At 43.3% G+C, this 25,030-nt stretch overlaps 1 protein-coding gene across 1 annotated transcript in view; it reads right to left on the bottom strand.

Moving 5' to 3' along the window:
- Nucleotides 1-177: 177 nt before the first annotated feature.
- The window catches only part of NID1 (nidogen 1), a 72,009-nt gene continuing 47,156 nt past the window's right edge, over nt 178-25,030 (bottom strand). Inside the window, exons 12-20 of the mRNA XM_037510385.2 lie at nt 24,737-24,859; nt 14,914-15,141; nt 14,273-14,445; nt 11,642-11,768; nt 8,251-8,422; nt 7,208-7,365; nt 5,870-5,993; nt 5,078-5,190; nt 178-4,195 (exon numbers count right to left, since the gene is read on the bottom strand). Coding sequence (XP_037366282.1) covers nt 4,074-4,195; nt 5,078-5,190; nt 5,870-5,993; nt 7,208-7,365; nt 8,251-8,422; nt 11,642-11,768; nt 14,273-14,445; nt 14,914-15,141; nt 24,737-24,859 — 1,340 coding nt within the window. The 3' untranslated portion in view covers nt 178-4,073. The remainder of the gene's footprint in view (nt 4,196-5,077; nt 5,191-5,869; nt 5,994-7,207; nt 7,366-8,250; nt 8,423-11,641; nt 11,769-14,272; nt 14,446-14,913; nt 15,142-24,736; nt 24,860-25,030) is intronic.

The raw sequence follows: 25,030 nt of genomic DNA, 5'->3' as shown, positions 1-25,030 counted from the left end.
ATACATGCACTGGGTACAGTCAGAAGCACGGGAGGGTGAGAGAATTCACCAGAGCCAGAGCGGGGAGCAGAGCAGGCAGAAGGACCGAAGTACACTGCTGAGGGGAGCAGCGGGCGGCAGGAGAGGTCTGCGCGCCATGTGGGACCCTCCTCCGGTGGCCGGGGAGCAGCCGGGGATCGAACCAGCACCGCAGAGGCCGCGGGCAGCTTCGCAACCCAGTGCTCAACCGCTGCGCCACCGGGGAGGCCCGTTAAGAAAATTCTTGAGCGGGATGATAGCAAAGTCTGAACACTCCAGGCCTGGGTAGCCTCCAACTCCTGCCCACCAACCCCAAGAGGCATTAATGGGTTTTTCCTGCCCTCTAGTGGTCTCCTATGGAACTGCCTTTGGGAACAACTGCCACAGAGTAAAACCTTGAAGCCCAGGAGCTGGAGTGCTCTCAGGCTGTAATCTGGGCTATTTATCCCCAGCTGCATGGTTCAAAAGCAAGAAGGATGTCATTCAAAGCACCTTTTTTCCAGCCTTTCCATCTTTTAATTATGTGCTGTTTATCCTTGTCGAGGCCCTTCCCTGTAGTTAGGGACTCTGATCCTTTGCACTGCAGCTTTAAGCAGTGCCCCACATCTGGGCTCAGGAAGAGGGGGTAACCGCTCTTCTAAGAATGCCCATCTGTGTCAATGCAGGTATCTCTCTTTTTTCTTTCTCCTTTTTCTAATAAACCTGTCCTTGTAAAATGAAGAGGAAGGAGAAGAGGAGGAAGATGGAGGAGGAGATGAGGGAGCAGGAGTAAGGGAAGCAGCCAGCGCTGGACTTCAAAGTCACAGCTGGGCAGTAAGAGTTCTGTGCGGTTGGGGCCGGGAGCCAAGTGTCAAACCTGAGCCAATGGTCTCCAAATCTCATTCCAGTATCTGCTGAAAGACCATGTTCACTCTTACATTTGCTTTGTCTTTGAAACATTTTCTCCCCTTAAATGGGTTGGCTGACTTTTTACTCTCTTGAAGGTATGCTTGGATGCACCAAAGTTTTTAATTTTGATGAAGACCAATTCATCCATTTTTCTTTTTGTTGCTTGAGCTTTGGGTGTCATACCGATGAAACCATTACTGAATCCAGTGTCATGAAGATTTTCACCTCTGTTCTGTTTCCTCAATGAACAAAAGCTGACATCAACAATCAGAACCCACAACCCCACTCTCCGGAGAATAAGATCCTTCTTACCCACCCATCTGGAGAGTGGGCTGCTGTCCCCACAGTTGACCACCCTGGGTTGGAAGTGGGTGGGGAGTTGAAGCCACTGCTAGGAGAAAGTTAAAATTAACCAAAATTAGCCAGTCACTTCATAAAGCCCAGGGTGCCGCAAGTGTTTTACTAGACTGAAAGTGCCAAAATGGTTTACTGAGACAGCTCCTGCCACTTCAGTCATTGTTTTGGTGGAGAGATGGATTCCTGGAGCTCCCTGCTCCCCCTTCATCTCTGATATCACCTCTAGGCAATTAAACTTTATGACCTGAATAAAACACTTGGAGTTGTACCCCTAACATAAGTTGTCCCCTTTCTTTGGCAAGACCCCAGCTCCCCCACCCCCCAAAAAATTCTCATGGTCAGGCTGTAACAATTTCACCGCTGGCACTGTTTTGCAATTCAGTTGCTGTTTCACACATCAATTATCTTCCCTACAATAACAGCTCTAGGCACCTTATTCCAGAACATTCTGAGCCCTCTTCATTCTAAACAGGCCAGAAACCCATTGTCATCCCACCAAGGGCCTGTATGGGAAGCACTGCCCATTGGTGGCAGCTTAGACCAGAGTGGGGGTCTCACTTCATGGCTAGTGCAAAGTGTCTTTGTTCCCTTTGGAGATGACTAGGGGCAGGAACACGCCTCATCTTCAGACCTCCATCAGGTCTGCCTGCGGCTCAGACACATTTTTCTAAAAAATAAAAAAAATATCCAAAAGAGTAATTTGGGGTCTATGATGGAATTAATTTTTAAGTCACCTATAATCTCCAAATCTTTCGTGAACTTGCTTGGGAAACAGACCACCCGTTGGCCATATTCGGGTTCCACAGGTTTTGCAGATTATTAAATGGCTGACTTTCCATTGTGAATCAGCCTCCCAGCAGTACAGCTCTTCATTCAAACAAGATAGTGGAAGATCTTTTTTTAACAAAATGAGGTTTTTTTTTTTATTTTCTGTACTAATATTTATACAGCTGTAAACTCAAGAAATCATCCAATACTTGTCTACATCTGGGCAGCAGTTAACAAGCACCTTTAGTGGTTTCCACAGTTTAAGAATTTACCATTTAAAAAACTTGAGAGTGAACCTAGTAAAATGAATAAAATAGTTATAAAATTATACTAAATCATGATGAACATTTGATATAGAGGGCTTGATATGAAATGATAACTGTAAAAAGAAAGTGAAACTAATTTATGGGGTTGGACTATATAAAAGACTCACATGTTCCCCAAATCTTGTGATTCTCAGGGATATATTTGCCTCTCAAAATAAACAATTATTCAAGGAAGTCTCTCTCCCAATTCAGGTTCCAATGTGCGCAGAATCAGATGAGGACTAAGGCAGCAGCTGGTGAGTGCTGGGCTGTTATTGGGGTTTGAAGGGGAGGAATCTCTTTGCTAAGGAGAAAAATCTCACTAATTCTTCCATGTGCTCAAGCATAAGCATCTCTTTGGAGATAAGCTTTTCTTATCGCTATTGTGAAATACCCTCCTCCATCCATGCCTCTTGGGTTTTCCATTCCTGCTGGTGAGCATTCTCCTTGCGATATTTCTCACGGAGTCTTCTCTGCTTCCTTACCTTACCAACTCAAACTCCTTATGCTTAGCTTTCAAACCAGCATTTCTACTGTGAGAATCAGTTGATAAAAAAAAAATGTTAGCTATTCCTACGGTCCAGAGATGTTTTCTAAACAAATCACAGAAACGTATGGATGAACTTTGGCAATGGTCACTTTCATTATACCAGTGAGTAATAAAGGGCCTGGATCATAATATAGATATTCAATTTGGCCCTCCTGGACTGTGCCTTTGGATGAGAACACAGTCAGCAAGGGCCATGAATAGAGGGAGAGACCAAGGAGAGGCAAGCTCATGTTGACTGTAGATTAGCTCTGATGAATGGACACCAGAGGTGGGGGGGCTGAGAGGGTGTCATCAAGGGTACCAGCCCCAGGCTGTGCCTCAAATGGGTCCCCACGAGGAGAGTGGACATCAGTGCGAGCATGGGGCTGTGCTGCCCAAGAGACCAGATGCTGAGATCCAAGTGCTTTGGGCAAACAGGAATAATTTGGTAATCTTTGGCGTAATATAAGGCACATCATAGAATCCCCATCCTCAAACATTTGACTCTAGACATTGAAATTGCAACCAAGGAACACTCCTTTGACTTAAGCTTTTGATTATCAAAGGCTACTGGTGAAATGCCAATAATTTATCTGCTCATTGTCATTCACCAAATACCCATTTTCCCTAAGACAGGGTGGGCTTCGATCTAAAGGCAGGTCTGCTCACTCTGATGTGGGCAGGATGCAGGTGGCACAGAACGCGGGGGGTCACAAGGTGGGAGCATAAAAGGGGAAATGAGAGCACCAAGAGAAAAAGTATGGGAGGGCTAACTCCCTCCTTCACTTGCAGCCTTGCTGAAGTGGCCCTGGCTGTTGTGTGAGGAGCCGACAGTGCGGGCCCCGGGCAGGGGTGTCTCAGAGTAAGGCTGAGCTCACAGAGAAGGGGCATGCTCAGGCCTGGGGAGGCTCAGCTAACCCCTGGGGGCTAAGGTTAGGGAATGTTTCCAGAGTAGTGACTGGCAGAGGGCAGCTTCACTGGGGGTAGAAGAGCTTGTCTAAGGCTCGGACTTAGGGATCGAAACTTTCTGTTTCAGAAGCCCAGGGTATGTTTTGGGGAACTCTGAGGGAATGTTGTCAGGGCGCAGGCTGAGTTGGACCTGGGCCTGGTGGCCACTCAGCCACCAAGTCAGACAGCTTTCAGTCTGGACCCTTTCAAGTAGGATGTTGCTGTGAAATACTTGGAGAGGGAAAGAGGCACTTTTGTCTTCACTGCCGCTCAATACAGTCAACTCCCAGGGTGTTGTCAGGGCAGCGACAGGTCCTGCTTCCTGGAGTGGCCAAGCAGAGGTGGGTGCAGCCGCCATTGTTCACCGAGCAGTAGTTGTGACCTAGAAGAGGCAGAAGCCAGCTCAACAGGCTGCTCTCCAAGCTGACTTAACAGCCATCAAAGACAGTGGCCCTCGTATTGGCCCCCTTTCTGGTTGTTGTGACACTGAGCTTGTGGACATCCTGGAGGCTGTGTCAGGCAGTCTACTGGCTGCTCATGTGTAAGGACTTCTGCCAGCTGGGCAGAAATCAGAAGTCCTGATTTGGTGCTATGCAGATTTATCAGCTCTGACTACAACATGGAGTTGAAATTTTAAAGTACAAGTTACTCTCTAGTTACCTTGCCCACTGAGCTCTACAGTTAACTGGAGAAAAGCCAGGAAGGAAAGAGGGGTGGCATGGGGCGGGGGGCTGGAGAGACAGAATAGGACAGATGCTGGAACCAGGCAGTTCAGACTCACTCCCAGCTGTGCCTCTATGAACTGTGGGACTTCAGGCAACTGGCTTCAGTTTCCTTATTTATAAAATGGGGACAATGACAGCAGGGACCCTGCCTCTCATTTCCTCTCCCCCTACATCTCTGTCCACCACCCCAGTTCTTGTATGCATAAATAAAAAAAATAAATCTTTAAAAATAAATAAATAAAAATAAAGTAGCAGAGATCCTAATACAGATGTTGCCACTGGGAACCCCGAAATTCCTCTAGACCAGCCAAGATTCCACACTTTTTCTCACCCTTGTTCACTTTCCACTTCATTCCCTTAATGTTTTTCTATTGACTTATCTGCCCACCCACTAAATAATGAAGCCCTTGAAGGACGTGTACTACACCTTGTCAGGACTATTGTGGCCATAAGGTCGCAGGAACAGTGTGGGCTCTGAGCCTCACTCTGTCCCCAACCCACCCCCACCAGCCCCTGAACAGTCGAGCACAGTGAGTTACCTTGGGGACACTGGGACAGGGCAGTGGTGACACCATACAGCCGGGTCTGCTTGTGGGGGTGGAAGGAATCCATCTCTTTGGAAATAGCAAGATCTACAGCGATCACAGAATTCCTACGGAACATTAGAGGGCAAAAGGTTAAAACACAACTGAGCGGTGAGCTTTTGTCTGCAGGGCAGTTTCTTTTGTAGTTTTGTGGGTAAACAAATAAACTGGCCTTGCTCCCCAGGCCTCCCCAGGCCTCCTGTGACAGATGGAGCCTGCATTGCTCTGGTTTTTTAGAAAAGACCAAAGACCAGGGAGCTCTCCTCTCCTGCTCTAAATTCCAAGCTGGGAAATCTGCTTTTTCTACAGATGTTCCAACACCCCCGCCCCCATGCTTGCTTGGTTTAACCCCTCCTTGCAGGACAGGGTGTTTAAGAAGGGGCAGTGGTAATATGCAAGTTGCAGAACTATAATGAAGTAGGGGCATGGAGCCCACGAGTCGAGTGACCCTGGAGCAACTCCTGGGGAAAGAATAGACAGGCTCAGAAATCCAGAGCCACAGACTTGAAGCTGCCCATTCAGGATGGTTCAGATGACAAAAGATACTTCCAGCTCCCCTTAAAGGCTTGCCCCTCCCTCTTCTTCACCCTTGTTTCCTAGCTCTGGACCAGCAGAAGGATGAGGTGCAGAGAGCATCTCTGGAGGCTGGAAGGTCAAGCCAAGAGGCCAAAGGGAAAGAGCTTGGCCTCCAAGACACAGAGGGGGGCAGAGGCGGGTCTCTGGTGCCCCAGCCGTCAGTCGACTTACGTCTTCCAGTCTGTGTAATACAGATTCTTCCCATAGCTCGTCACGGCAAAAGGATACTGGAGCCCTTCAAGAACCCTGCGTCTGCTGGACTGACCGGGCTTCAGGCATTCCACCCGATTGGTGCCTGTGTGGAACACAGACAAGCCACGCATTGTTCAGACAAGTAATGGCCCCTTTGTGTCCAAACACAAGAGGAACGAGGGCAAGGGTGAGAGAAATTCAGCATCACAACAACAAATTCTAGAGGTCACATGAGACTCGTTCTTAAAAACTGGGAAGTCATCTCTTGATCCTCTTGTTCTCTCCTTAGCCAATGCCTGCTCCATGCAGGCACCTCACCTAGCCTGATGGAGGAGGTGAGCTGGAGCAGAGGACGCACGCCTTATCTTCCCCCTTCCTGGAGCATCTGGGGACTTAGTAGGAAATACACCATGCTCCAGCTCTTGCTCAAGTCCCCCCAAGAGCCTCTCCCTGAAATCAGAGCTCTCCAGAACCGCTAAACCGCACCTCTGGTGCACAGCTGTGCACAGCCTCCCACCAACATCCGCATTGTGACTAACCTGGCTCTTGTGTTTTCATTTAATTGTGTACACCCTACTCCCCCCCAAGTGTGAGATGCATTCCCTGCATTTCCAAGACACCTGACACAGTGTCTGGAATGGAGCAAAAACTCAGCAGAGAACAGAGGCATCCCTGAACTTCCTCCCTGACTGAGCATCCTATCCATGTCTCTTACCCCATGGACACCCCCAATGTTCCCAATGAGACCCATATCAAGACTGCATTACATTACTTTCCTGGCTCCAAGGCCTGCCTCAGCCCTTGGGAACAAGCAGGAGCTAAGGAATGTAAGCTATGAATTGCTAAGAAATAACCAGAATGACGGCACGTTCTAGGGATTGGCTTTTTCTTAAGGGGCCAAATGGTAATTCTTTGTGGGCCAAGAGGCAAAATCTGGGCTATTACATAGTGATTGATGTAATCTTTTAAAATATATCATTAAAAAAGGTCAAAACCATTTATCGCTCCTGGGCTATCCCCAAACAGGTGTCAGGTTGGATTTGGTCCATGGGCTGTAGTTTGCTGAGCGCTGACTTAGAAGATTGACAAGTCACCCTGGACAGTGTCAAGATTAAAGAGGCAATAGAGTTCAAAGCAAAGATATTCAGCTATTTTTACAAACAGAAGAGAACCAATCTTCTCATGCTGTCTTCTCCAAAACAGACACTCTTGGTGTTCCTGGCATATGGTGGGCTAGCTCACAGTGGGTAACAAAAATTGTTTGGGAATAATTAAGGCATTGCTCCAACCCCAGCAGTGCCCTGGAACATTCATCACCTGCATCCACCCAGCAGAGCTGAGATAAGTAGGCATCGAAGGTCAGTCCATTGGGCAAGCCAAGGTCATCCTGCACAAGAATCCGCCGGTTGGTACCGTCCATGTAGGAAGTTTCGATTTTGGGGCTATCTCTATTCCAGTCTGTCCAATAAAGGTTCCTGGAGGAGGAAAACGAGGGGAAAAAGGAAGAGAAATAATGAAGACACCCGAAGCAACATTTATTTAAAAAAGATAAACACTGAAAAGAACTTATGATGAAGACTCTAGCAGACAGTAAAACGCAGAATGGTTAAGAGGATCTGGATATGATAAAATACATTTTCCTTTGCCAAAACACTTTGGTTTTTCACCAGAATTGGATTATTCTGTTACTCATGTACAGCGTACATCTCAAAAAGACACAACGAAACATCGTATCTGACATAAGCACATGGAAATTCCAGGGTTGTCAGTGTGCAGGGCAGGGTCAAGGCCCAGGGGAAGGTGGCCAGTTGGCCACAGAACAAGGGATGCTATCTCAAAAAGAAGGCATCGAGGTGTCAAGGAATTGAGAAGCTGGTGTTTAAGATTTAGAACTGGCAGTAAGGGGAAAGACAGAGGAAAGCACTGAAGTATTGACAAAGCCCTCCAGGAAGATCTTGTCTCTAAAATGCTCACACTGGGTCAGCCCTTGGACTGAGCCCCAGGGGTACATGTACACCACCCTGATACTCTTCCAGGGTTTTTATGCTACCTGGATATCCTTCTGGGGTTGATACAACTTGGGAGTTGACCCACATTCAACCCAAATGCAAACACCCAATTTCTGACCTGTTAGCTTACAGTGTCTTGATAAAAGATTTGAAAGTAGAATATAGTATTGAGTCCATGACCACAAGGGATCGGAATATACGTTCTGGCATTTCACCAACAACTGTAGACTCGTTCACTCTGTTCTCACATATTTTAGGAAGGTGATGCTGGAATGAGAGTCTAACTTTTGAAAATATTCGAATGGGCAGGTGCCAAAGAATAGATGTACACACAGATTTACATAAAGTTACCCTCCTATGGAGTCTGTTACGATGCCTCTGGGATTCACCAAATCTGTCTCAAACAGCACCCGGCGCTGGGTGCCATCCAGCTTTGCCACTTCTATTCGATTCATACGAGAATCTGTCCAGAATATGTTGCGGCCAAGATGGTCAAGGGCAATGCCTTCTGGGCTTCCAAGATCTAGATGCAAACAGAGAATACTTCTGGTTTTCTTAAGCTGATTAGATTCGAGAAAACAAATGGAAAGGTGAAATGCTTGTTTATAAGGTAAATGACACTCAAAATGATAGATTAAAAGATGCTTAATAGACATCTACCCTGTGCATGACATTGAGAACCAGGCTCATATGATACCAAGCTGTGGCCCTGCCTTCAGGATCCCACAGCCATGCACAATTAAGACTGAGTTCTGGTTCTGTGGGAGCATAGTAGGGACTCTGCATTCAACCTTTGAGGAGGATTTCCGAGGAGGTGACACCTCATGAAGCTGGTTCCTGAAGGACCCGTGAGTCTGCCAGGCAAAGATCTTAGATAAGAATATTCCAGATAGTACGACCAGCACATAGACATAAAGGAAGACTGGGCATGGCTTATGTAATTTTGTCTGACGACAGACCTCAGGGACTGGCCAGAGAAGAAATATGGATGTCCATGTTAATGAGCTTAGATCTTATCCCACAGGCCAAGGGGAGGCATAGGAAGATACTAAGATGGGAAATGGAACAAAGAAATTTAACTTATTTGTTAGTTACTGATGGATAAAAGGTCATTTCAGAGACTTAATGTATTCAAGAAGTCATGGCTGCTATTACTTTTATACAAGTATTTTGTGTACAGAGAAGGGGTGAAAGTGATTGATTATTGATCTTCAAGCTAGATACCGACACAAGGCAACCAGGTGAACCTTCGATATCATCCATCCCTATTGATACCCATTTAACCTCATCAAAAGAGATTGCAGTGGTTTCCTGATGAAACTAAAATCGACGCTCTGAGTTTTACCGTTGTCACAAAGGATTCTCTCCCCATCTACTGATCTGAGAATCAAGGGTCATTTAGTATGATGGGAAGTGATAGCAGGAAGGAGAAGTGGAGGTTGAAACTACCCCATATGAGCAATCCCAGGTATCAGGAAATAATCCCAACCTTATGTTATTTTGTCATTCAGATTACATTGTATCATATGTGGATTCCTGAGGTTAGATTCCCAACATAATTGTGACTGTGGATGCTGGAAAAGCCAAGATCCCCTGAGAGGACCTCACTGGAAGAGGTTTATTAAGCATTACAAACAGCAGTTGAACAAGGTCTTTATGATTCCAACTCAAAGTAGAGAGTTATGAAATATTAAAATATTTCCCACATCCCCAGAGGCAAAGGGACAGCAATACTGACCTCCAAAGTTCCGTTTTGACTTTCAGACAAAGCCAGAAAAAATCTTTTTGGGGTATATTTGAAATGAGCACATCCTGTGTGAATGACTTTGAGCCAGGGAAAAACAAACAGAGAGAGAGAAAGAGAGAAAAGAGGGATGAAGGGAGGAGGCTTTTTTGTGAGTCTTTACAACCCAGAGGAACCCTGGAGAACACTGTGTGATGGTGTGTCCTTATAAGAAGGCTTGGCCCTGTCTTTAAACCCGAGATCCACCAAGCCTCCTTTTCCAAACAGGAAAATAATTCTTAATGGGCTACAAATGCCAAAAAAAGGTATGGAAAGGAAGAAAAGAAAAAGGTCAAAGGAAGAAAGAAAAGCCCAGGATTCGGACTGGATGAAATGGGGGTGGGGGTTGGGAGACACCCACTGCCACTTCACTCCCTGGAGGTGCATAATCATGGTCCATGGTGATTGCAGTGGAAGCTTCTTTCTAATTTTTCTTCTACAGAAACCACATTCTGGTTTAATTCTGTGCTTTTCACAGTGGACTTTTGCCTGGACTCTTACTGTGCTTAAAGTTCTCTTGGATGATTATCAGCTACAAAAAAAATAAATACATAAATAAAAAATAAAACAGGAAATAGCAAACAATGACCTCTCCTCCCTTCCACTGGGTTTTGAAGTGAAATCATAGATAATAGCAACAACATTTTTAATAAAGATAAGATGCAAAAACATTATCAAACTTCTATTCACTAAGCCAAATTATGAAAACTAGCAGACTTTAAACAGTACATCTTCTTCCAGAAAGGATTCAGGGTGTAAGTCCAAAGGCAGACATATTTAACTCAACCCAGCTTAATTCCTGCTGCATCATCTCTTCTGAAGGAGCCAAGGAAGGAAAAAAATATGTCTCAGGAGAGCACAGAGAACATTCTGGAATATCAATGGTTAGAAAAACATTAAATTGGCAAATTCAAAAGCTGCATTCAGCCTCCAGTAAAAGGAAATGCCAAATGAGGGTCATATTTTAAAGGTGGAACCCTGATTTGAATGTTTTGCAGAGGAAGCAAGAATGATTTTACACAGCAAATATCAGCATGATAATGTCTTACGCGTGAAAATATTCTCAAGTCAGCTGATGAGTCAATGATTTAGCAACATGTACTAACTGAACTTTTCAGTACAGGGGAATTTTTATAGGTCTTGGATTTTTATTGTAATGGTCTTTAACCTGGTTAAAACATACCTACATAAAACAGTCTTCACTGATGGAAGGTAGGCATTGAAGCAATGCATAGAGTTCTCGGCTTACACCGGCATTCATAAATTAAGGAATTTAAGTTAAATAGTCAGGAGTAAGCTGTGCCAAAGCATAATGCACTTTATCATCAGTAATACAACAACAAAAAAAATAGAACTATCTGTAAAAGTTTGTCCAGATTTGATGTGCTCCTCTGTGCCAGTGGGGGTGAGGTAGAAAAGAGGACCCATCCCCCACCACGATGTTATAGGTTGATATGAAAACTCTTTAACCTGAAAACTATCTTCGGAATAGACTCAACCATGAGGGATAATATTTGGAAATATGTTTATGACCCTCCCAACTTTATCATTCATCTGCCTGTTGCCTTTGGGAAAACTCTAATGGACATATACAGGAGAGCAAGCACTCTGAGAAATGACTCTAGGCCTAGCAGGAGAAATGTATATCCAAATTGGATGGTGAGTTTGGCCTTTATTGGCCTTTATTGTTCATTAAGACTGGCTACATAAGCTTTGAGAAAAAGGCACGGACAAGTACCCAGTTTTGATTTTATTCCTCAAGGGCTAGCAAAAATCCCAGCTGAGGCGTTCATGATTAAATGCGTTTTTGGAGGACTCTTCAGAGGAGGCTAGAAAGGGTGGAGTTTGAAACTCAGTCCCTCCCATATCACCACACCTTGTAAGCAATGATACTCTCTCCGAAGAGCCACTTGGGCTGCAAGAAAGAAAAAAAAAAAATGAAGACATTTATTTGGCTACCTTGTCGAATGATCGTGCTTGGCTCTCCACCATGCAGGCTGGCTCTCCCAATGGAAGGCTCACTGATATCAGTCCAGTAAACCATCTTATCCACACAGTCGAAGGCCAGTCCAATGATGACTTTATCCTGGAAGTGCAGAACAGAGTTGAGAGTGGTTCACCCACTAGCATCTGGGTGACTAATATGGTGGGAATCCATCATGTGCTTATTACTGGCAGTGCTATCTTTTTAATGAAGTATTTTCAGTCATTGGCTCATTTCAAAGTTTTTATTATTGAGTTATGAGACACTTAATAGTGCAGGAAAAATCTTTTGTCATATATAAATGTGTGTGCATGTGTGTATGTTTATGTATATTTATTCTCAGTAGCTAGCTTGCCTTTTCACTTAATGATATGTTTGAAGAGCAAAAGTTTGTAATTTTTATTAAGTCCAATTTATTATTTTTTCCCTTATGGCTAATTCATTTTGTATATTGTCTAAGAAATCTTTGCCAACCTAAAGAGCATAAGAAATAAAAGACATAAATAATAGAAAGGAAGAGATAAAACCACTCTAAACTAAGATGGTATGACTGATTATATATAAAATCCTGAGGAACCTATGAAACTATTATAACTAATAATTGAACTTATCAATGTTGCAGGTTACAAGGTTAATATAAAATTATATTTCTACAGCCAGCAAAAAAGAAAATTTAAAACAATAGTGCTTATAAAAATGTAAAAACAAAGTATTTGTGAGTACTCTTAAAAGTACAAGATTCTACATTGAATACAAAACATTGTAGAGTAAAATTAAAGAAAATTCAAATAGATGAAGAGATAAATTAGTTTGATGGATTATATTTAACACTACTAATATATCAGTTATCCCTAAACAAAGTTATATTCAATGCCATCTTTATCAAAATCTCAGCAGGCTTTTCTTTTTTTGGCAGGGGATGGGGGAAGGCTACTAAAAAGTATAGGTAAATGCAAAGTGCATAAAAGTGGAGGACAAGGATTTTTAACTGGGAAAGTCAAGGTTAACAGCAGACATTTCCACTCGAGAGGTCAGGTCAAAAGGGATCTTTACCTTTTGCTATATACAAAAATAAACTCCTCCTCCCCCCAAAATCAGAGACCAAAATGGAAAAGCTAAAGTCATAAAACTCTTAGAAAAAAACATAAGGAGAACTTCATAACACTGGATTTGAAAATGGTTTTTGGACATGACATCAAAAGCAACTATAGATAAAGTGAGATTTAGCAAAATAAAATACTTTTGTGCATAGAAGGACACATTCAACAGAGTGAAAAGGCAATCGGAAGGAGAGAAATCATATATCTGATAAGTATTCTATCTAAAAATATAAAGAACCCCTACAACTAAATAACAACTCAACTAAATTAAAAAATATACAATGGATGAGTATTTAGCAGGAAATGTTATTTTCCCAAAAAAGATATATAAGTGGTCCTTCAGCACATAGGAAGATGCTAACATCACTAATCATTAGAGAATTGCAAACCAAAACCACAATGAGGTGCCACTCATTAAGACGGACATGAGACAGAAAATAACAAGTGGTGGCAAGGATATGGAGAAATTAGAATCCTTGTGCGCTGTTGGTGGGAATGTAAAATGGTGCAATCACTAAGGAAAACAGTACGGTGGTTTCTCAAAATATTAAAAATAGTTACCATATGATTTAGCAATTCTATATCTGATCTACATAGAAAAGGAGTGAAAGCAGGAACTTAGACAGGTGTGCACCCGTGTTCATAGCAGCATTATTCACAATAGCCCAAAAGTAGATGCAACCCATGAGTCCTTGATGGATGAATTAATGAGTAAAAATGCGATGTGTACAGATGATGGAGTATATTGCAGTCTAAAAAGGAAGAGAATTCTGACACATCCTATAATATGGAAGAAAATCTGAAACTGAAGACATCATGCTAAGTGAAGGAAGTCAGTCACCAAAGAGCAATTACTTTCTGGCTCCACTTAGTTGACAATAGAAAAAAAAAATTATAGAAATAGAAAGTAGAATGGTGGTTGTCAAGGGCTGGGGAGGAGGGAGTTGAATGTATTTGATACCATGACCTGTACACTTGAAAGATAACTGAAACAGTAAAAATGATAGAGAAGGTGCAGTCCAGCTCTCACCCTTGGCTTCTGGCAGAGTTGGGGATGGCAGAAAAAACAATTATTTTTCAGAAGTGTCCAATTTCCATCTAATGGACAAAAATTCCAAACTCACTAAATGCATCTTTGAAGCTTTGAAAAGCTCTAAGTCAAAACTTTTGCTGCCTCCAGGCAGGTATGAGGGTCTTGGGTTGAGGGGCTGCTAAAAGGTGAGTCTCTTTCCTATTCTAGCAGGCATGACAAGATCACACCCAGCAGACACATTCAGACAAGGTATGAAACTTACCACCAAAGGGATCTGATACCAAAATGACATTCTGTTCTCTGTCCCCCTTGTGCCAAATGGGCAACTCAGGAACACAGTAGCCCCATCAGAGATGGACACCCGGGTCACATAGAATGAAGAGGCTCCTGAGTCAGGGGTCGAGCCCTGGTCCCTGGTCTCACTGTGACACTAAAGCAGAAGTTGTCACTGAGTGCAAGAAGGCCACACTCACCGGGACGTGGAGCAATGTCTTGGCTTCTGTCTTCTTCATGGTGCTTCCCTCCAAGGGGAGATGCTCTATCTTGCCAGTCTGGGCAAAGAGCAAGTGGGTTCCAGGTGGCAGGGGAATCACGGCAGTAGGAACTGAGGGTCCTAGGTGAACTGGGGGAGCCACTGTGCTCAGACCTGGGAGGCAGATGTCAATGAATGAGGCTTGTGTGCAGTCAGAATGCACATGCAGGAACGCGTGCGTGCATGCATGCACACGCACACACACACACACACACACACACACACACACACACACACACACACACCAGGTCACATTGCTCTCATAGCACCACAAACTGCACAGTTACTCACAAAGCCCATTTTATATCTGAGCACGAGGAGCAGAAATACCTCAATCAAAGGGCATTTTGAAAAGAGAGAATGAGCAGAGTGGGGTGAATGACAAGGGAGGTAAAAAAGATGGGTACAGAGCAGAGAAAGGAACGGAGGGAGGGAATGGGGTTCCATGAATGGAGGGCTCAGCAGGCAGGGCAGGTGAAAGCCCCAACTGCATCCTCAGCAAAGGCCCCACAGCGTTGTTCATGAGCGCTGGGAGTTCTGGTCCTAGGCACAAGTCTCCAAGGTCAGTGCCCTCCAACTTACAGGGGGGCCTCATGCCGGGCCTGGTCCTGGTGCCCTCCACCTCGCGGCCATCACGATCCACGCACCAGCAGTAGCCAGTGCTGCTGTGGCACTGGGTGGGCACATAGTGCCCGTGCTCGTCACACTCGGGGACAAACAGCCCTGGCCGCAGGGGCCGCTGTGGATCTGCCGCTCCTGGCGCCCCAAGGATGTGTTCTCGCTCATGCTGGCATCGGGTTTTCTCCACTTCTACAGAGAGACAAGCAAGGGAGAGACAGTCAGCTGTATGGGCAGTCGGTGTTGGGTGGCTGTGGCTGCGGAAGTCCCTACCTGACTCGGAAGCACAAGAGCTGCTGTTGGTCACTGGGTTTTCTGTAATTAATCTTTAAAAATGTGAAACATCATTATTTAATGGATTTAATTTTCAAGAAGATTATATTTACATTTTCTTTTCTCTCCTAGGCCCTTTTCCCCCAGTTTGGAAAAATAGAGGCAAAATTGACATAAAAAGGGAACCGTTTTTAAAATGTGTATTTCCGTGGCATTTGGTAGTCACAACACTGTGTGACCAGCACCTCTATCTAATTCCAACACATTTTCCCCAAAAGGAAACCCCATATCTATTAAGCAGTGCTCTTCACTTCCCCTCTACCAGCCCTGGCAACCCCCGGTATGCATCTGTCTCTTTGGCTTTACCTCTTATGGACATTTCATATAAATGGAATCATATAACAGGCAGCATGTAACCTCGTGTGTCTGCCTGCTTTCTTTTTTTAATTTAGTTTTACAAAATTCTTATTGAAGTAACGTTGGATGCAGTGTTAAGACATTATATAGGTCTCAGCTGTGCATCATTAAGCATCAGCATCTATATAGATTACATTAAGTTCACTTCTAAAAGTCCAATTCTATCCTTCACCATACAGGTGACCCATTTTACTCAATTTACCCACATTCCTCTCTTCTTCTTTTCTGGTAACTGCTAATTGGTCTTACAGTCTAAAAATTCATTTTCATTTTACTTAGTTCAGCTATTTATTTGGTTTCTCTATAACCCCCCCTGAGTGAAATCATACAGTTTGTCTTTCTCTGTCTGTCTTATTTCACTTAGCATAATACCCTCTAGATCCATCCATGTTGTTACAAATGGCAGGATTTAATCTTTTTTTTTTTATAGCTGAGTAATATTCTATTATGTATGCATATTACATCTTTATCTAATCATCTTGTTGAAGGGCATTTAGGTTGTTTCCAGCTCTTGGTTATTATAAATCATGTTTCATCCATGTTGTAGCATGTCCATAGTACTTCATTCCTTTTCATGGCTAAATAATATTCTATTGTACAGGTCAATGTTAATTGAGCCCAGCCATCATGGGGGCCACACTAGCATTGACACACCTCTGTGGTATTTTCACACAAAGCAATGCCCTGACAATGTGGGAACAACACTGACTGCTGGGAGTTACACTTCAGTCAAACTGAACCATGTCGCTACTTCTCTCTTCCAGGCCTTTTACGTGCTGTTCATATCCCAATTAATCCTTCAAAACCAGCTCAGGCATATACTTCCTTCAAGAAGCCCTGGGCCCTCCATGGCTGGGACCAGTGCCCCTCCATGAGCTTCCAGGGCACTTGGGCTATCCTATGCTGTAGCTCTCATCACACTGATGTGAAGATGCTAAGGGGCTGTTCCTTGTCTTATGTCTTCCTGAGCAGATTCTAGGCTGTGATTAGGCAGCATATGATTCATCTCCTTAACCTTGACTCAGAAAGCAACTACTAGGCTGGAATGGGGATACCCTTGGGAATGACACACAGGGCAGCCACCAAGGAGTTCACTGTCTGGAGGAAAGGGAACATGGTTATAATCCTGCAAGTAAGTGTGTTGACATCAGATCCCAGGATACAACAGATACACAGAAGAGATCCTCTCCATAAGGCTTGGAGAGTGTTTTTGGTGATATCTGGAAGATTGTGAGTGTATAGGTCCAGGGCAGGGTTCTACCCCACTCTTCCTGTGATGGGACAAAGAATAAATATTTTCTACTTTGTGGGCCATATGGTCTCTGTCGCAGCTGCTCCATCCTGTGGTTGTGGCATGAAAGCAACAAAGCTTAATATATAAATGAGTGTTCCAATAAAACTTTATTTATAATAGCAGACAGTGGGCCATATTTGGTCGGGGGGACTACAGTCACCAACCCCTGCTGGAGGGCAATGACATTTTGGAAAAAATTTATATGCTGGTTATTATATTAATATGAGTTACTAAATAATATTTAATTAGGCATGGTATAATAAAAGTGTAGGATGATAAATGATCAATTTCACAGAATTTCTGGTCAAAAATATTTCTTGATTCTAATTCTACCACTGGCGTTATGTCAGGTGGGTCAACAAAGCTGAATAAGTTGTACTCCCCTCAGCAATAGAACAGCAGTAGCAGCGATAACTAATCTCAGTCTTATTCTGACAAATGGAAAGTGACAAATAATGAGTACAGGTGGAATTTCAAATTTAATGCTCAGATGTTCATTTGTGACTGTCTATACCAGGACTTTACAGTGACTTTAGTGCGCGTGTTGCCCATAACTGTTCAAAGTGCCTTTTGCCTATTTGCCAATTCTCACGTTAGCCTGTTTAAGGTAGTTGCTTCCTTTATTATAAGCAGTTAGCATGCCAGAAAAGTGTTTGTTGAACCTGGCTAATATAAAACAAAACATATTTGATGTAGGAAGAGCCAAAGAAAGATACAAATAAGCCATCTGGTTGAGAATAAAAATACTAGTATTCATTCTTCCTTGAATGTAGAAGTTGTTTACTTCCTAAATATCTTAAAGGATTCCCAAATAGTATGTCTCCATTCATCCATACATTTCATTTAATTGCTCCTGTAATCCTGTGCAATACGCAATTCTGCTTTTTATAACAAATGAGACACTGAAGCTCAGATTGGCTGAGGGGTTCTCCTACACCACTAGTAAGTAGATCAGTTCAAGTTAGAACCTGGATCTTTGGCTTCCTAGTGCCCTGCCTCTGCACCCACATGCCCAGTCTCAGGACAGCTCACACACACTGAACATGTTGTATCAACAGGGATAGATGCAGGCTCATATTCCCTGTGAATTGGGAATTCTCTGTGGCCCACGGACTCATTTTCTTTGCATCAACACTCATATACACTGCTCTTTCCAATTAGGCAATAGGCCTGGTGTTCTGTACAATGTTAACCAAACCAAATGTTACAGGGAGTAGGGGTTGCTTCATTTACATAGCTGACAGGGGTTTCTGCTGACAGGGCGTTTAGCCAACATGTGAAATCTCAAGTGTGATCTAGAATTTGCTGTGAAACTCTTCAGTGCAGTATCTTGAACCAAAAAAAAAAAAAAAAAAAAAGGAAAAACATCAATTGTAACTCAGGAAATTGTATTTCAAGTGTGTTATGAGAAGCTAGGACAGTCACCGGGTTTCCTGGGATGACTTCTCAGCCTAATAGCAGTGGGAACCCCCTGCTGAGAACCCCCAAGGGGAATTTTCCATTAAAAGCCTGGTGGGAATGGAGGGGATAGAGTCTAAAGACCTATTTCCTGACCTTGTTTCTGGTTGATAAAATGATAACTTAGGTAAGCTTCTTTTTACTTATCTAGTTTGATCTGCTCTGAGCAGGAAACATTCAAGATCTGCTACTTCTCTGGAACAGTAGGAAGTCCTAGGGTAACTTTTTTTGAGGTTGGAGACAAAGAGAATGAGAGAAAAACAAACTAGAAAGGGAAATAAGAAGGAAGCACAATTTTTTATCTTTTGATTTGCATTCCATTCCTTTGCCTAACTAAATTTGTTGCTTGTGTGAATTCAAACAAATAACCTGTAGCTTCTGCTCTATTTTATGGGGTGAAGGTACTAGTTTGGGGGGCACTATTTATACAGACTCCTGCACAATTTGCTCCAATCCATACAGGACTGGCGAGGAAGGAGAATGCCTAGGGAGGGGACATGAACTAGCAACCAGAAAGGGATAAGGGAAGGGAAAGCAGAAAGGTCACAAAACAGCAGAAAAGAGAGAACTCACTTCCCGTCCCTGTGCCTTCTCACCGGCCCACATCCTCTCATTGTGCGAAACAGCACCTTAGAATTTTGCTTGTGCCTGTCTCCTGGAACACCTCCCTGCATCCATCCTCTTCTGGACTAGCGTAAGCTTTTAAAAATCACCTTATTTGTTATATTTCTAAGACCAGGAACCCACAGTTCCTCAAGTCATTTATGCATTATGTCACCAACATTTACTGAAATCTGCAGGAGTCAGGTGCCTGGCCTGTGGTAGAGATCAGAGCTAAGTAGGATGGCCCTGAGAGATAATGGGCCTGTCAAAATAACAGTCTGCACAAGCTACTCCTGGAGCAGAGAGGGGCTCTGCCCAATCCTCCTCAGTCAAGGGTTTACCTGACACCAAGGTGTCCCTAATCTGAAGAGCTGAGGGATTGGGACAGAGGCCTGTGTATAGGGTTGACTGACTTAAGGCTGGAGGTTTTCAGGCTTGAGTGTAGGAAGGATAGGAAGTCCAGAAATTCAGGATTTGGTGAGGGCAGGTAACCTGATACTCCCTGGGGTTTGGTTAATGAGGACTTCCAGAATAAAAAGGGATGGAGCAGTCACAAGGTTTGGCAGTGACTAAGTGGATTTGGAAATGAGACCATATGCCATCTGCAAGGCATGGAGGTGGTGGTCACTGGGCACTGCAGGGAAAGTGACCACCTTCTCTTCACTTTTATTCCCCCCTAACTCCTGTTCAAAACCTAAGCCACATGATTGCAGTATCTCCAAAGACCAAGGGAAAACTCAACAGGTCAAAAGTCTTAGGTTCTTCAATAGAAAAGCTGCAAGGGAAAGAATGAATGAAAGAAGGACTTATAGGCACACAAGTGAGCAAAGCTGAACCGACAGTGTCTAGGAATGCACGTGTGATAAACTATAAAGAAATGCAATTTGATATTATAAAAGTCAAGTTGGTGATTACTTTTGGGAAAAGGTAGGAGGTTGTTGTAACTGGAACAAAGCACCTGGACTGGCAGGGGTAGGGAGTTTGCTCTGTTAAAGTTCTACCTTTTGACTTGGGTCATAGTTACAGAGGGGTTCACCTTAGAATGATTCCTTGCATCATACATTTGTTCTCAATGACTTCTTGTATCTGTTTTATTTTACAATAAAAAGGTAAGGGGGGGAGAAAAAGATGGAGAAGAGAACATAGAAGGCGCAAAGCCAGATAACCCTTATGAGTAAAACTATAAAAGGGAGGAAGAAAATGAGATGTCGGTGAGAAAGGCGAACAGGGTCAAGGGAGGATTTCATTCTTGTTTGTCTTTTAGTTAAGAAATATCACAGATTCTCTGCAGGCTGTCTGGAATTATCCAATAGAGATGGACAGGGAGCCCACTGAGTTGAGGGAGGACACTGCAAGAATAGCAGTTTCATATCAGACAAACCACAATCTGGTACATAAAATTAAGGTTGAGTGGAAATGCATTGTTTCTTTTCTTTTATGTACACAAGGACTGGGGTACAGGCCAGAGGTGTGGGGGGGTGCAGTGAGAGGATTGACAAGACACAGAACAGGGAACAGAACAGGCGACTGACTGAAATACACTGCTGAAGGGAGCAGCGGGTGAGACAGAAAAGGTCTGCTGCGCCATGTGGGTTGCTCCCTGGTTGGGGATCGAAGTCCTGCTGCAGTGGCTGCTGATAACTTCATAGGTTGCATCTTAACCCCTTGCGCCACCAGAGAGGCCCCAGAAATGCATTGTTTCTAATTTTGTTTGTATTTAATTTGTGAATGTGTTTTGCTTTTAGTGTTAGAAAAGGTGATACCTAGATTTATCTATAATAAAAATAACCTAAACCAACACTGAAGGCTTTACAAATGTTTTTCTTTTAAAAAGGGTCTTACTCAATTTTGAGAAAAGTTGCTACAGAAAATTCCTTTATAGGAAGAGTTCAAGAAACCTTATTCTAAAAGTAAGAAATGACCCAAGTCTCATGATCTTTATTTATAAAACAAAGGACACGAATTAAAGAATTTCTAGGGCCCCTTGCTGCTAGGTAGTTTAGTCATACAAAATTTAAAAAAATATGATGAAAAACTGTGTTCCTATTTTATAGTTTATCCAGCTGATAAAGAAGATAATAGAAATACAATGCAGCCCTTGTGTGGTCCTCCCCAGCACCCACACCCTCTCTGCCACCCCAGAGGTAATCTTTATGCTGAAGTTTTTGTTTCTCATTCCCATGCATGCATTTATAATTTTCTTACATATGTATGCAAATATGTAGGCTAATTTTTATATACGGTTATATTTTAAATGGCAGCAGCCTGCAAATATCCTGCTGTAACTTTTTTTTTTTTTGCTCAGCATTTTTTTTTTAAGATTTATTTATTTATTTACAAAAGAGTGGGGGTACAGGCCAGATGCACAGGAGGGTGAGAGGATTCACCAGAGACAGCAGGGAACAGAACAGGCAGACTGACGAAATACACTGCTGAGGGGAGCAGCGGGTGCTACAGAAGAGGTCTGCTGCACCATGTGGGACCCTCGCTGGACGGCTGGGATCAAACCGGCGCTGCAGAGGCCACAGACAGCTTCACAGAGCGGCGCTCAACCACCTGAGCCACTAGGGAAGGCCCTACTCAGCACGTTTTTGAGATTCATTCATTAACTCTAGTTCACTCATTTTAACTGTGTATTACTCCACTGTATGAATTGTACAAAATACACCTGTCCATTTGTACAGATGGTCCTTCAGAAATTTTCCTCCTATGGATGGTCCTTCAGAATTTTTTGTTACAAATAATGCTCAGTGAGCAATCTTATATAATTCTAGTGCACACTTTCTCTGGGGCATATAACTACATGTTGAATTTCTTAAGGGAACAGGATTAACTACATAACTCTTACTGGTTTTATCCTTGTCTCATCTTCATAACTCAGCCTACAGGTCTGAATTTGTTTCTGTTTAGTCAACAGAGTCTTACAGAGGGGTCAAGGAGTCAGGTTAAGAAAAAACCACCAAAAATGAAACGTTGCTTCTTTTTGAACTAGAGATATGAAGTGAGACGCAAAATAATAAGCAGTCATTTTTAATAGCTGCTGAATATCTTAACTCAAATTACCATGAACTTTTTTTTTTATTATTATTATTTGCTTATTCAAATCTATGGGCAGCACTACAGGACTTACCCATGAATTCAGCAACAAAATGTTGGACCAGGCTGGATTCATCTAGGCTGGGGGTGGGCAAACTTTTTCTGTCACAGGCCAGGAGGTATATATTTTACGTTTTGCGAGCTTGAGAGTCTCTGCTACAACTACTGACCTCTGCCTTTGTGGAATGAAAGCAGCTATATAAACTATAGACTGTGAACCTTAACCTAGGGAGTGCCATTGTGTTCCAATAAAACTTGACCTACAAAAATGGGTGGTGGGCCAGATTTGGCCTGTGAGATGTAGTTTGCTAACCCCTGTTCTAAGCACAAGAAAACAGAGTATCATATATCAAAACCTTAATCTGTTATTTTTTCTCCATTTAGATGGATAACTATCCTAAAAACTGGGCATATGCAGTCCTGCTGAGAGTGTAGATAAATATTTTTATATATGGTGGGTAGGAGTAAAAACCCGTTCATTCATAAATCTATTTCCTCAATAATACAAGTAGCTGTGGGCCCTACTATGGGCCACATACTCCTCTGGATACTGGGGACACAATGATAAAATGCATGTGGCCCTTCTCCACAAGGCACTCACAGGCCAGTGAAGGGAACATTGAAACAGTTATTAATTGCTTTAAAAAGTGGTGGAATGCAAATTTCCTCTTACCTCTTTTTTTTTTTTTTAAGATTTATTCATCTATGCATACAAGAACTGGGGTACAGGCCAGAGGTGCAGGGGATGAGAGGATTCACCAGAGACAGTGCAGGGAACAGAACAGGCAGATTGACTGAAATACAATGCTGAGGGGAGGAGCAGGAGAGACAGAAGAGGCCTGCTGTGCCATGTGGGCAGCTCCCTGGCAGGCTGGGAATAGAACTCACGCTTCAGAGGCTGTGGACAGCTTCACAGCACTGTGCTAACCCCTTGCGCCACCAGGGAAACCCTCCTCTTACTTCTTACTGAAATATTTATGGTGGCATAAATATATATAGTGGCCAACAATGACACCAGTAATTAAAAATAAGTAGCATTAACAGGCTAACTCCAGTCCTAGATGTCAAACTCTCTTAATCTCATGACTGGTGTTTTAAAGGGCTGAATCCAGGTTGGAGTCTATCAGACAGTCCTTGGTTTGAGTTGCAGTTCTAGTACCTATAGGACTTTGTATCTTTATCTTTTTAAGTTTTAGCACCTTCTATGTAAAAAGATAGTTACATACACAACATGAGATAGTGTAGGTAAAGATAGCTCTAGTAGCTTCCACACAAATGGCAGCCAGTTATACTCATTCATTCAACAGCATTTTTTGAGTACTTAATAAGTACCCAAACTAATTTCAGGTATTGATTTAGAACTGTTATTAACCTTATGATCTAACAATATGCTACTAAGTCAGTGCTTGTATAATAGCAATCTGGACAATTAGTGCAGTCATCAGCCTGCACATTCCTCTAATTCTTGTCCTTTCACCCCTCTCTCCCCATACCCACCCTAGCTCTATTACCTACTCTATTACACATGATTTCTAGGAATGTGTGATGGTTAATTTTATGTGTCAGCTTGATGGGGCCACAGATACTTGGTCAAATATTATTCTGGATGTTTCTGTGAGGGAATTTTATTTTTATTTTTTTAAAGATTTATTTATTTATGCATACAAGAACCGGGGTACAGGCCAAAGGTGCAGGAGGGTGAGAGAATTCACCAGAGACAGAGTGGGGAGCAGAACAGGCAGATTGACTGAAAACACTGCTGAGGGAAGCAGCGGGAGAGACAAGAGAGGTCTGTTGTGCCATGTGGGTATCTCCCTGGCTGGGGATCAAACCTGTGCTGCAGAGGCTGCGGACAGCTTCACAGTGCAGTGCCTAACCCCTTGCGCCACCAGGGAGGCCCTGTGTGAGGGAATTTTAGATGAAACTAACCTTAACTCCATATACTGATTAAAGCAGATTGCCTTTCTTAATGGGAGTGAGGCTCATCCAATCAGTGGAAGTTCAGAATACAACAAAAAGGTGACCCTTCCCCCAGTAAGAGAGAATCCTTCCTTCCTCATCTGAGATTTTTTCTTTCCATTGACTCTCCTGGGTCTCCTATGTGTTAAGTGGAGAATGTAGGACTTGTCAGCCTTGATAATTGTGTGAGCCAATTCCTTATAATAAATCTCATATATATGTATCTACACACATATGTATATATACACATGCATGCATACGTACATATGTATTTACACATACATCTCTATACACACACATGCACATCCTACTAGTTCTGCTTTTCTGGAGAATACAGACTCACCTTTATAACTGTATGAGCAACCAATTCTTTATATCTTTGTGTGTGTGCATGTGTGTGTGTGTGTGTGTGTGTGTGTGTGTGTGTCCAGTTAGTTCTGTCTCTCTGGAGTACTCGGACAAGCACGGACCAGTTGAGTTGAGTTATGTTTGTGTGTGGCACCCCGGGACTAGTGCACAGCCTGCAGGGCTCTCTCCTGCAGCTCACATTCTGACCTCCCACATCATCAACCCCTCGGGCACTCTACAGAGCCTCCCATTCCCCCGCCCACCAGCCCCCCATCCCAAGGCCATGCACTTAGCACTCACAATGGCCTACCAACTCCAAATGTGCCCCAGACATCTTACCTCCAGGCACACAATGGAAGCCATCTCCCTGATAACCAGGTTTGCACTGGCACGTGAAGGAGCCTGGGGTATTGTAGCAGACAGCATCGGGGTGACATCGGCTTGACTGGCATTCATCCACATCTGCAAAATAGCCAGCACACCCCGGGACAGTGAGGTTACTGCTGGACTTCACAGTTTAGAGAGTAATTTAAACTACTTGCTCGATGTGGGACCCTGTTTCTGATCTTGGAAGAGTGACTGAGAACTCACTAAACATTAATTACCAACCCCCTGACTTCCTGATTTCTATCT

The sequence above is a fragment of the Talpa occidentalis genome, unplaced genomic scaffold (assembly GCF_014898055.3).
Source record: "Talpa occidentalis isolate TD23 unplaced genomic scaffold, MPIMG_talOcc4v2.1 talOcc4.14, whole genome shotgun sequence".
Lineage (NCBI taxonomy): Eukaryota > Metazoa > Chordata > Mammalia > Eulipotyphla > Talpidae > Talpa > Talpa occidentalis.
The sequence above is the reverse complement of the archived record's forward strand: the minus strand, read 5'-3'. Positions and strand labels throughout refer to the sequence as shown.